Source organism: Tachypleus tridentatus, chromosome 1 (assembly GCF_004210375.1).
Source record: "Tachypleus tridentatus isolate NWPU-2018 chromosome 1, ASM421037v1, whole genome shotgun sequence".
In the NCBI taxonomy this organism is placed as follows: Eukaryota; Metazoa; Arthropoda; class Merostomata; order Xiphosura; family Limulidae; genus Tachypleus; species Tachypleus tridentatus.
The window spans coordinates 74,129,875-74,141,351 of record NC_134825.1 but is presented as its reverse complement, the minus strand read 5'-3'; the positions used below and the strand labels follow the sequence as shown (position 1 = coordinate 74,141,351).

General features: G+C 31.3%; 1 protein-coding gene across 2 annotated transcripts in view; it reads right to left on the bottom strand.

Moving 5' to 3' along the window:
- The window catches only part of LOC143252495 (uncharacterized), an 83,959-nt gene that overhangs the window by 16,005 nt on the left and 56,477 nt on the right, over positions 1 to 11,477 (bottom strand). For both annotated transcript variants that reach the window (XM_076504732.1, XM_076504722.1), the window contains exon 5: positions 4,306 to 4,526. In XM_076504732.1, the coding sequence (XP_076360847.1) occupies positions 4,306 to 4,526 (221 nt within the window). The remainder of the gene's footprint in view (positions 1 to 4,305; positions 4,527 to 11,477) is intronic.

Genomic DNA, 11,477 nt, shown 5'->3' with positions numbered 1-11,477 from the left:
AAAACTATTTTAAAGCTGATTATATAAGATAACTATTACATTTTCTAAACTACTGTCCTGCATGGTATTTGTAGCCAAATCATTAATTCTAAAACATAAACTAGTTTTAAATCATTCAATTAAAGATATTTTGATGGGTTTTGCTATTTAAGAAGTTGTAAGTAATATAAGCAACAGATTTTCATATAAAGTTATTGGAGATATAAACAGTTCTTCCTGTTGTGTTCTGTTTTGAATTGTTAAGGAAATACTAAACCACATCTAACCAATGAATATGATACAGTTTTACAATCACTAAGACATTATCTCACCTAATGTCAACCACAGGAAAAACTTCTAACAAATATCTCCTTTGTTATTTTCAAATAAAAGATATCACAATTAATTTAGGAAAACAGAATACTTCTACAACAAACCTGTAAGAAAAAAGACACTGAGTTCACAAAAGTTATAAGACCAAAGAGTATTATTTGAAACTAACAAGATCAAGATAAACTGTTAAGTAAGGTTTACAAATGGGGTACGGTAGATATGCACCCTGTTGTCAAATTTAAGCTACTTTTGTATGATGTCATCAGTTCTACGCAAAAGATAGCTTACTATATTTGTTCATTTTATGACCATATGAATGTCAACAACAACATTTTTTGTAATAACAACCACAGGTAAGGATAAAGAGCTGACTGATGATAATATGATAACTTCAGCTAACACACCATCTAGATGTTTGCAAATCTGTTTTTACGTGAACAATGATACCTGATTTACATATCAAAACATATATCAATGAAACAGAACAATCAACTTGTTTTGTACGTTCAGAATAGTTTCTATGAAACAAAGATTATTTTAAAAAATGTTTATACTTTCTATGATACAGTTTCATCTTTCTCTCTCTCTAAAATGTGGTAAAGAATGATATTTGAATTTCACTGGCCAACATAAGGGTCATTTCCTAAACTTGGATAATTATTTTTACTTCATACATAAATGTTAAAATTAGTAGAATTTGAGTTTGTATATCTAAAAAATTCCAACTCTTTCCAAAAAAATCTCCAATTAATACTATAAAAGCAAATTAATACAGCATACAAAAAATTACTGAAAATACATGCCATTCATGAGAAGTCTCAATCAAGTCCCAAAGCTCTACAATAGAACTCAATAACTATTATCAGAGGGCTGTTTCATCATAATGAAACAAGTTAAATTTAACAAATGAATTTGTGTCTTCAACATTTAGTATAGTGAAAAATATTGCACCACATTCATAAAAAAAATTGACAGGAAAGAAATCCTTCAGCAAAAAACTCAGAAAAAGTCTCTTTATTCCTATAGCATGTGTCATACATAATATTTATCAAATTAAAAATAAGCTGCATTTATTTCAGTAGTTGGAGTTGTTAAAAAGTATCTAACTAATGGGTTAGTCTTTCAGCTGAATTGGTAGAACACTTGATTGTAGTTTGAGCAGTCACAGGTTCTAATCCTGATCAAACAATAAAATGAACACAAACACAGCTGGTATCCCAGTAGTTGTCTTCTCATGACTCTTAGATAACTATCAAAGACATGTTAAGAGGATGTGGTAATTGGAATTAATAAAGAGTGCTTTATTAGTAACTTTTAGTAGATTAATGCTTTAGTTCAATTTGTATCCAGTTTGAATAGTCTTGAAAATACAAAAGCTTATACTACCACATTTGGAAGAATTGCTAGTTTTGAATTAACTTTTGGAAATGGTCATGTAATGGCTCTGGTCTTACCAAAAACATAATAACAACAAATAAATAGGCACAAGTTAAAAATGCCCAATGCTAATATAAACAATAATTAACTTATGAATTACCACTTTATAAACACATTTTACTAAACTATTCCTGAACCATACGTTTTGTGGGCCCAAGAATTTATTAGTTACATGGTTCCTACTAATATAAAAACTGCACAAGAAATATAGACAAAAATTCCACTAGTTACTACTGGGGTTTGCTATGTATTTTACACAAATAATGAGTGATTTTATCCAATAATGTTTGTTAATTTTTGTAACAGACAATTATATATAATTAATCATTATTACAAAATATGAAGACCCCACAGTGAGCAGTATCAAAGAAAAATTGGTACTTTGAGAACAAACAGTAGAAGATTCCTCATTGCACAATGGTCTTGTATGTTGTTATTTACAACAGAAGCAACATGTCCAGTTGCAGGGGTGCTACCAGATAAAGGAGTGAAGCAAGCTCCAGATGAATAATTTTATTTATATTTAATTACTTATTGGAATGTAAGTTTTATAGTTCTTTATCATGTCACGTATTGATTTCGAAAGTTGTGAGTGAATAGTAGAAGGCCACAAAAATTAAATTTCATTTCCATAGGAAGAAACTTTGGAGTGATCAGGCTATTAGTACACTGCCATTTCTAGAGGTTCTGGGAGAATGACCCTCAGGAAAAGCTTGATAAGTTAATGCTATGAGATTGAATCTTGAACCATTTTAACTTCAAACATACAGTCATACAGACAACATAATGTACTGAACTAAAAGAAGCAACTTTTAAACATAAGTTGTAGCTATACATGCCTGACTGGCCTTACCACTTCCCATGATCTACAAAACATGCTAAAAGTCTCAGAAACACCAGTTAAGCAAACAACACAGAAATAATTGATATATGACAACACTTTGTGGAGCCACGAGCAAGCAAAGTCTCCACAATGAAAGTTTACGTGAAACAACAAGAGACTACAGTGAGTATTGAATGAAATCTTAATTAAAAATTTGTACCATAAAGTTCACAATATTGAAACAGAAAAATGTGATATAGAAAAACATTTTTAAATGAACATGAAAGTAGAAACAATGAGAAAGCAAAAAATAATTACAAGAGAAATTAATGATCAAAGTAACAAAATAAAATTGAAATGAAATCTAGAAAGTACAAAGAACAAGCTTCTGCAACCATTACCAAAAGACTATAAATTACACATGTTAGAATTATAAAAGTGAAACAAATAATAATAAGAAATCTCTCTTATACAGGCAACTAATTAATATTAACTTCAGATACAGATAAAAGCAAGCTACCTACTGAGAAGAATAGGAAAAAAAAACAACAACCTGGTAATGACTATAGTAAATCAAGTATATTGTTTTTACTTAAACCATGAAACAACACCAATCAAACACACAACAAGAATCTGTTACCACAGACAAGTAACTCATTTTGTTACTCTGGTGATAAACCGAACAGCTGTAATAGAATTTATTTCAGTTAGCATTATTACATTTGTAAAGTAAATTATTTCTTGTGCAGGATATAAGAAGCTCTCTTCTCATATAGATAACAAGCCAACATATATTCTTCATTGTAACATGTATATATAGAAATATTCAGTACTACTAGACCAGTTAAGCCGTGTCTTCCATTTCAACAAAGAAATCGTGACACAGTTTGTTAACGTATGAATATGTTGCAAATGCTCTTTTTTATTAATGACTAATTCCCAGAAAAACTGTTAATCAAGAAGTAACTGATAAAATAATTTATTTTCATTCATATATTAAGGATCTGAAGTTGGCATAGGTTAAAATATTATTAACTTAAAAATGTAAGTTATATTGAAAGTTTAAATTAACAATTGAATATGGTGTTGCCTAGTAAAATAAGAATAATACTGGACTTCATAATGGATTTTAGTTTGGTGTTATGAAATTCATTAGTAGTTGTTTAGTTTTAGATCAAGTTATCTGTTGAATTTATAATGCAACCTGTATGTTTCAATCAGAAATGTACCAACTGGTAGCTATATGTTTTATAAGAAATAGCATAAAAAGAGTGTAAATATTGTACCTACTTGTTTTCCTTTGATTTGGAAATATAAAGCATATTGTAATAGCTTCAGTTTCAATTTTACTTTTACATTGTATTGTGGTATTTGTAATATAATTCTAAATGTTATCTCTTCTTACTGGAACAAAAATGGAGGTATGAAATATAATTGTAACAACAGTAAGTATGACTTACTTAGGTTGGCCTAAAAGTAATTTGACCCACTTTAAACGTAATTAAGCATGAGATCATAATATATTTTATTGTAACATAAATCACTATTTTAAATAACCTTTTGAACATACTTTAGAAAAAGTGGAAAGTTTGGGGCACTAATGTTAACTAATTCATGGAACAGGGAAAAAAAATATTATAAGAGGATAATAAGAAGTAGATCCAAAAGGTGATACCTGACTGATAGTTATGTTAGAGACTTAACTAAAGTTAAGTCTGACCCTTATTACTAACCTCCTGCAAGCACTGATGTTTCAGAATGGTCTTAGCCAGATAAGAACAGTACTTTGAGATGATACTTTCTACCTTGGACATAACCTTCTCCTGTGCATCTACTTGTAGATGATGAATTTGAAGCAATGTACTAAGTTCACCTAGCTCTCCACTGACATCTACACCTTCAGATGCTTGCAGAGTTTCACTGGATATTGGTTGTTCATCTGTCTTTGTTTCCACTGATAAAAAAAAGAAAAGGAAGATTATATGGTGATATTACATGATGTAAGATAAATATGTTTGGACAAGATTAACAGAACCACATAAGGAAACTTAATTTTTTTGTGTTAAATTTCTTAACATATCCTGATTGGACAAACATTATACATAAATTTATTTTTACTTATGTTCAGGCCTAATTACTTCACAATGAAATGATGTAAAAGGCACGTACTGCCAATGAGTATTTTATCTATCAAGTTTTAGCTTACCTGGATGGATTATTTTATATGTATAAAAATTATAGTCTTACTATAAGGCCTAGTGAGGAAAAAAATTGGAAAATTATAGAGATGTAAATACATTTAACTTCATACTTAGTTTAGTTTTAATAAGAGACACATGAAATGGTAAACTGAACTCCAAGTTCAACAAGTGGATAAATAATAACTTTTTGATATATTTGTTTTGATTTTATTGAAACAGTGTTTTAGGTAGTGAATGATAATTCATGTGGAATGGTGCATGAAATTTCATCTGCCTGTAGTATGTTCGAGATGGCATTGTAAAGTACAAAAGGAAATGTAGTAAATCTGTGCTAGAAATGCCATCTACAAACTGCTGAAGATGAATAAAGCTTGTTATGCTGTCCAAAATATTTTAGTTTTCTTACGCAAAAGGCAAGTATATGCAAATGAAATTACCTGCAATTATAAAGAACATCTCTTAAATGTCAGCTATACATACAGTCATGTGAAAAAGTTAGGACACCCTATGAAAGCCTGTGTATTTTTGTAACATTTTTGGATATATAGATATTTAATCTCAATTTTAACAATACTGAGAGATTATAGGAACATAACTAAATAATTAAAACTGAAGAAAAGACTTTTCAAGATCTTCTGTAAATGTAATTCTACAAAAATGCATATTCTAACTGAGGAAAAAGTTAGGACACCCCCACATTTATTCCCACTTAAAATGGCTCAACTCACACACAGGTGTATCACACCAGGTGCACATGATTAGAAGATTGTTACTCAGCATTTTAAATGAGGCTTGCCCAATTTAAATCTCAGACATTTAGTTTGGTGTGCTTCTGACTGTTGAAGTGAGAGTGAGCACCATGGTGAGAGCAAAAGAGCTGTCTGAGGCCTTCAGAAAGAAAATTGTAGCAGCTTATGAGTCTGGTAAGGGAATTGAAAAGATCACAAAAGATTTTAAAATCAGCCATTCCACTGTCCGGTAAATAGTCAACAAGTGGAGGGCTTTCAAAACAACTGCCAACATGCCCAGGTCTGATTGTCCAAGCAAGTTCACCCCAAGAGCAGATCGCAAGATGCAAAAAGAGGTCTCCAAACACCTTAACATGTCATCACGGGACATACAGCAGGCTCTGGTTACTGTTGATGTCAAAGTGCATGCCTCTGCACTCAGAAAGAGACTGCACAATTTTAACCTGCATGGGAGGTGTGCAAGGAGGAACCTTTGCTCTCTAAGAGAAACATCAAGGTCAGACTGAAGTTTGCCAGAGAGAATGTAGACAAACACCAAGACTTCTGGAATAATGTTCTTTGGACAGATGAGTCCAAAATTAAATTATTTGGCCACCAGAACAGAGGACATGTTTGGCGTAAACCAAATACAGTATTCCAGGAAAAGAACCTCAAACCAACTGTGAAGCATGGAGGTGGAATTGTCATGGTTTGGGACTGCTTTGCTGCAGCAGGACCTGGACAGCTCACAATCATAGAATCCACCATGAATTCTACTGTGTATAAGAGGGTGCTTGAGGATCATGTGAGACCATCTGTACAGCTGACAGAATTCTGCATTGCAGAGTGGGGCAAACTTTCTTCAGACCGATGTCAGAGACTGGCAGATGGCTACAAGAAGCATCTCACTGCAGTTATTTCAGCCAAATGGGGTAACACTAGCTGTTATGGGGTAGGGTATCCTAACTTTTTCCTCAGTTAGAATATGCATTTTTGTAGAATTACATTTACAGAAGATCTTGAAAAGTCTTCTCTTCAATTTTAATTGTTTAGTTATATTCTTATAATCTCTCAGTATTGTTAAAATTGAAATTAAATATCTATATATCCAAAAATGTTACAAAAATACACAGATTTTCATAGGGTGTCCTAACTTTTTCACATGACTGTAGTTAAGTGTGTTTGTTTCTAAGGTAATCACAAAGCAATACAATGTGCTATTTGTACTCTACCCACCTTGGATATTAAAACCCTTATTTCTAGAGTTGTACATCTGCAGACATACCACTGTGACATTGAGGATCATATAGTTCAGATGTACAATAATTTTAAAATGTAACTTTTGAATTAATTATAGATTTTTTCATTTAATTATACCATGATTATGAACATGCTCTAGTACAGGGCTAATATATTTCTCATAGTAATTACAAACCAATAATTCCTAGGAAACTACCACACTCATCTTTAATTGTTTTTAAAGCATATAAAATAGTCTTACAATTCTAACTACAACAACCACACTCACCATTAATTGTTTTTAAAGTAGCTAAAATAGTCTCAGTGTTATAACTGGAACAACAACACTCACTTTTAATTGTTTTTTAAGGTAGTTAAAACAGTCTCACAGTTCTAACTGGTACTATCACACTCACCTTTAATTGTTTTTAAAGCATATAAAATAGTCATACAATTCTAACTGGAACAACCACACTCACTTTTAATTGTTTTTAAGGTAGTTAAATAGTCTCACAGTTCTAACTGGAACAACCACAGTCACCTTCAATTGTTTTTTAAGGTAGTTAAAACAGTCTCACAGTTCTAACTGGTACTATCACACTCACCTTTAATTGTTTTTAAAGCATATAAAATAGTCATACAATTCTAACTGGAACAACCACAGTCACCTTTAATTGTTTTTAAGGCAAGTAAAATAGTCTCACAGTTCTAATTGGAACAACCACACTCACATTTAATTATTTTTAAGGTAGTTAAAATAGTGTTACAGTACTAATTGGAACAACCACACTCACCTTTAATTGTTTTTAAAACATATAAAATAGTCTTACAATTCCAACTGGAACAACCACACTCACTTTTAATTGTTTTTAAGGCAGTTAAAATAGTCTCACAGTTCTAAATGGAACAACCACACTCACCTTTAATTGTTTTTAAAGAATATAGAATAGACTTAATATTCAAACTGGAACAACCACACTCACTTTTAATTGTTTTAAAGTAGTTAAAATAGTCTCACAGTTACAACTAGAACAAGTACACTCATCTTTAATTGTTCTCAAAGCAACTATAATAGTCTCACAGTTCTAACTGGAACTACCACACTCAACTTTAATTGTTTTTAAGGCAAGTAAAATAGTCTCACAGTTCTAATTGGAACAACCAAACTAACCTTTAATTGTTTTTAAAGCAGCGATAATAGTCTTACAATTCTAACTGAAACAACCACACTCACTTTTAATTGTTTTAAGGTAGTTAAAATAGGCTCACAGTTCTAACTGGAATAACCACACTCACCTTTAATTGTTATTAACACAACTAAAATAGTATCACAGTTGTAATTGGAACCACCACACTCATGTTTAATTGTTTTTAAAGCATATAAAATAGTTTTACAATTCTAAGTGAAACAAGAACACTCACTTTTTTTGTTTTTAAGGTAGTTAAAATAGTCTCACAGTTCTAACTGGAACTACCACACTCACCTATAATTATTTTTAAAGCAAAGAAAATAGTCTTACAATTCTAACTGGAACAACCACACTCACCTTTAAATACTTTAAAAGCAACTAAAGTAGTCTCACAGTTAAAGTGGAACTACCACACTCACCTTTAATTGTTTTTAAAACCTATAAAATAGTCTTACAATTCCAACTGGAACAACCTCACTCACTTTTAATTGTTTTTAAGGAAGTTGAAATAGTCTCACAGTTCTAACTGAAACAACCACACTCACCTTTAATTGTTTTTAAAGCATATAAAATAGTCTTGCAATTCTACCTGGAACAACCATACTTGCTTTTAATTGTTTTTAGGGCAGCTAAAATAGTCTCACAGTTCTAACTGGAATAACCACACCCACCTTTAATTGTTTTTAAAGCAGCTAAAATAGTCTCACAGTTCTAATTTGAACCATCACACTCACATTTAATTATTTTTGAGGTAGTTAAAATAGTGTCACAGTACTAATTGGAACAACCACACTCATCTTTAATTGCTTTGAAAACAACTAAAGTAGTCTCACAGTTAAAGTGGAACCACCACACTCACCTTTAATTGTTTTTAAGGCAACTAAAATAGTCTCACAGTTCTAACTGGAACTACCACACTCACCTATAATTATTTTTAAAGCAAATAAAATAGTCTTACAATTCTAACTGGAACAACCACACTCACCTTTAATTGTTTATGAAGCAGATAAAATAGTCTCATAGTTACAACTGGAACAACAACACTCATCTTTAAATATTTTAAAAGCAACTAAAGTAGTCTCACAGTTAAAGTGGAACTACCACACTCACCTTTAATTGTTTTTAAAGCAGCTAAAATAGTCTCACAGTTCTAACTAGAACAACCACACTCACTTTTAATTGTTTTTAAGGTAGTTAAAATAGTCTCACAGTTCTAACTGGAATAACCACACTCACCTATAATTGTTTTTGAGGCAACTAAAATAGTCTCACAATTCTAACTGGAACAACCAAACTCACCTTTAATTGTTTTTAAAGCAGCTATAATAGTCTTACAATTCTAACTGGAACAACCACACTCACTTTTAATTGTTTTAAGATAGTTAAAATAGGCTCACAGTTCTAACTGGAATAACCACACTCACCTTTAATTGTTATTAACACAACTAAAATAGTATCACAGTTGTAATTGGAACCACCACACTCACATTTAATTGTTTTTAAAGCATATAAAATAGTTTTACAATTCTAAGTGAAACAAGAACACTCACTTTTTTTTTGTTTTAAGGTAGTTAAAATAGTCTCACAGTTCTAACTGGAACAACCAAACTCACCTTTAATTGTTTTTAAAGCAGCTAAAATAGTCTCACAGTTCTAACTAGAACAACCACACTCACTTTTAATTGTTTTTAAGGTAGTTAAAATAGTCTCATAGTTACAACTGGAACAACCACACTCTTCTTTAAATACTTTAAAAGCAACTAAAGTAATCTCACAGTTAAAATGGAACTACCACACTCACCTTTGATTGTTTTTAAAACATATAAAATAGTCTTACAATTCCAACTGGAACAACCTCACTCACTTTTAATTGTTTTTCAAGCAGCTAAAATAGTCTCACAGTTCTAATTTGAACCATCACACTGACTTTTAATTGTTTTTAAGGCAGTTGAAATAGTCTCACAGTTCTAACTGAAACAACCACACTCACCTTTAATTGTTTTTAAAGCATATAAAATAGTCTTGCAATTCTACCTGGAACAACCACACTCAATTTTAATTGTTTTTAAGGTAGTGAAAATAGTCTCACAGTTCTAACTGGAATAACCACACCCACCTTTAATTGTTTTAAAGCAAATAAAATAGTCTTGCAATTCTACCTGGAACAACCACACTCGCTTTTAATTGTTGTTAAGGCAACTAAAATAGTCTCACAGTTCTAACTGGAATAACTACACTTAGTTTTAATTGTTTTTAAGGCAACTAAAATAGTCTCACAGTTCTACTTGAATAACCACACTCACCTTTAATTGTTTTTCAAGCAGCTAAAATAGTCTCACAGTTCTAATTCGAACCATCACACTCACCTTTAATTATTTTTAAAGCATATAAAATAGTCTTGCAATTCTACCTGGAACAACCACATTTGCTTTTAATTGTTGTTAAGGCAACTAAAATAGTCTCACAGTTCTAACTGGAACCACCACACTCACCTTTAATTGTTGTTAAGGCAACTAAAATAGTCTCACAGTTCTAACTGGAATAACCACACTCACTTTTAATTGTTTTTAAGGCAATTAAAATAGTCTCACAGTTCTAACTGGAACAACCACACTCACCTTTAATTGTTTTTAAAGCAGCTAAAATAGTCTCACAGTTCTAACTAGAACAACCACACTCACTTTTAATTGTTTTTAAGGTAGTTAAAATAGTCTCATAGTTACAACTGGAACAACCACACTCTTCTTTAAATACTTTAAAAGCAACTAAAGTAATCTCACAGTTAAAATGGAACTACCACACTCACCTTTGATTGTTTTTAAAACATATAAAATAGTCTTACAATTCCAACTGGAACAACCTCACTCACTTTTAATTGTTTTTCAAGCAGCTAAAATAGTCTCACAGTTCTAATTTGAACCATCACACTGACTTTTAATTGTTTTTAAGGCAGTTGAAATAGTCTCACAGTTCTAACTGAAACAACCACACTCACCTTTAATTGTTTTTAAAGCATATAAAATAGTCTTGCAATTCTACCTGGAACAACCACACTCAATTTTAATTGTTTTTAAGGTAGTGAAAATAGTCTCACAGTTCTAACTGGAATAACCACACCCACCTTTAATTGTTTTTAAAGCAAATAAAATAGTCTTGCAATTCTACCTGGAACAACCACACTCGCTTTTAATTGTTGTTAAGGCAACTAAAATAGTCTCACAGTTCTAACTGGAATAACTACACTTAGTTTTAATTGTTTTTAAGGCAACTAAAATAGTCTCACAGTTCTACTTGAATAACCACACCCACCTTTAATTGTTTTTCAAGCAGCTAAAATAGTCTCACAGTTCTAATTCGAACCATCACACTCACCTTTAATTATTTTTAAAGCATATAAAATAGTCTTGCAATTCTACCTGGAACAACCACATTTGCTTTTAATTGTTGTTAAGGCAACTAAAATAGTCTCACAGTTCTAACTGGAACCACCACACTCACCTTTAATTGTTGTTAAGGCAACTAAAATAGTCTCACAGTTCTAACTGGA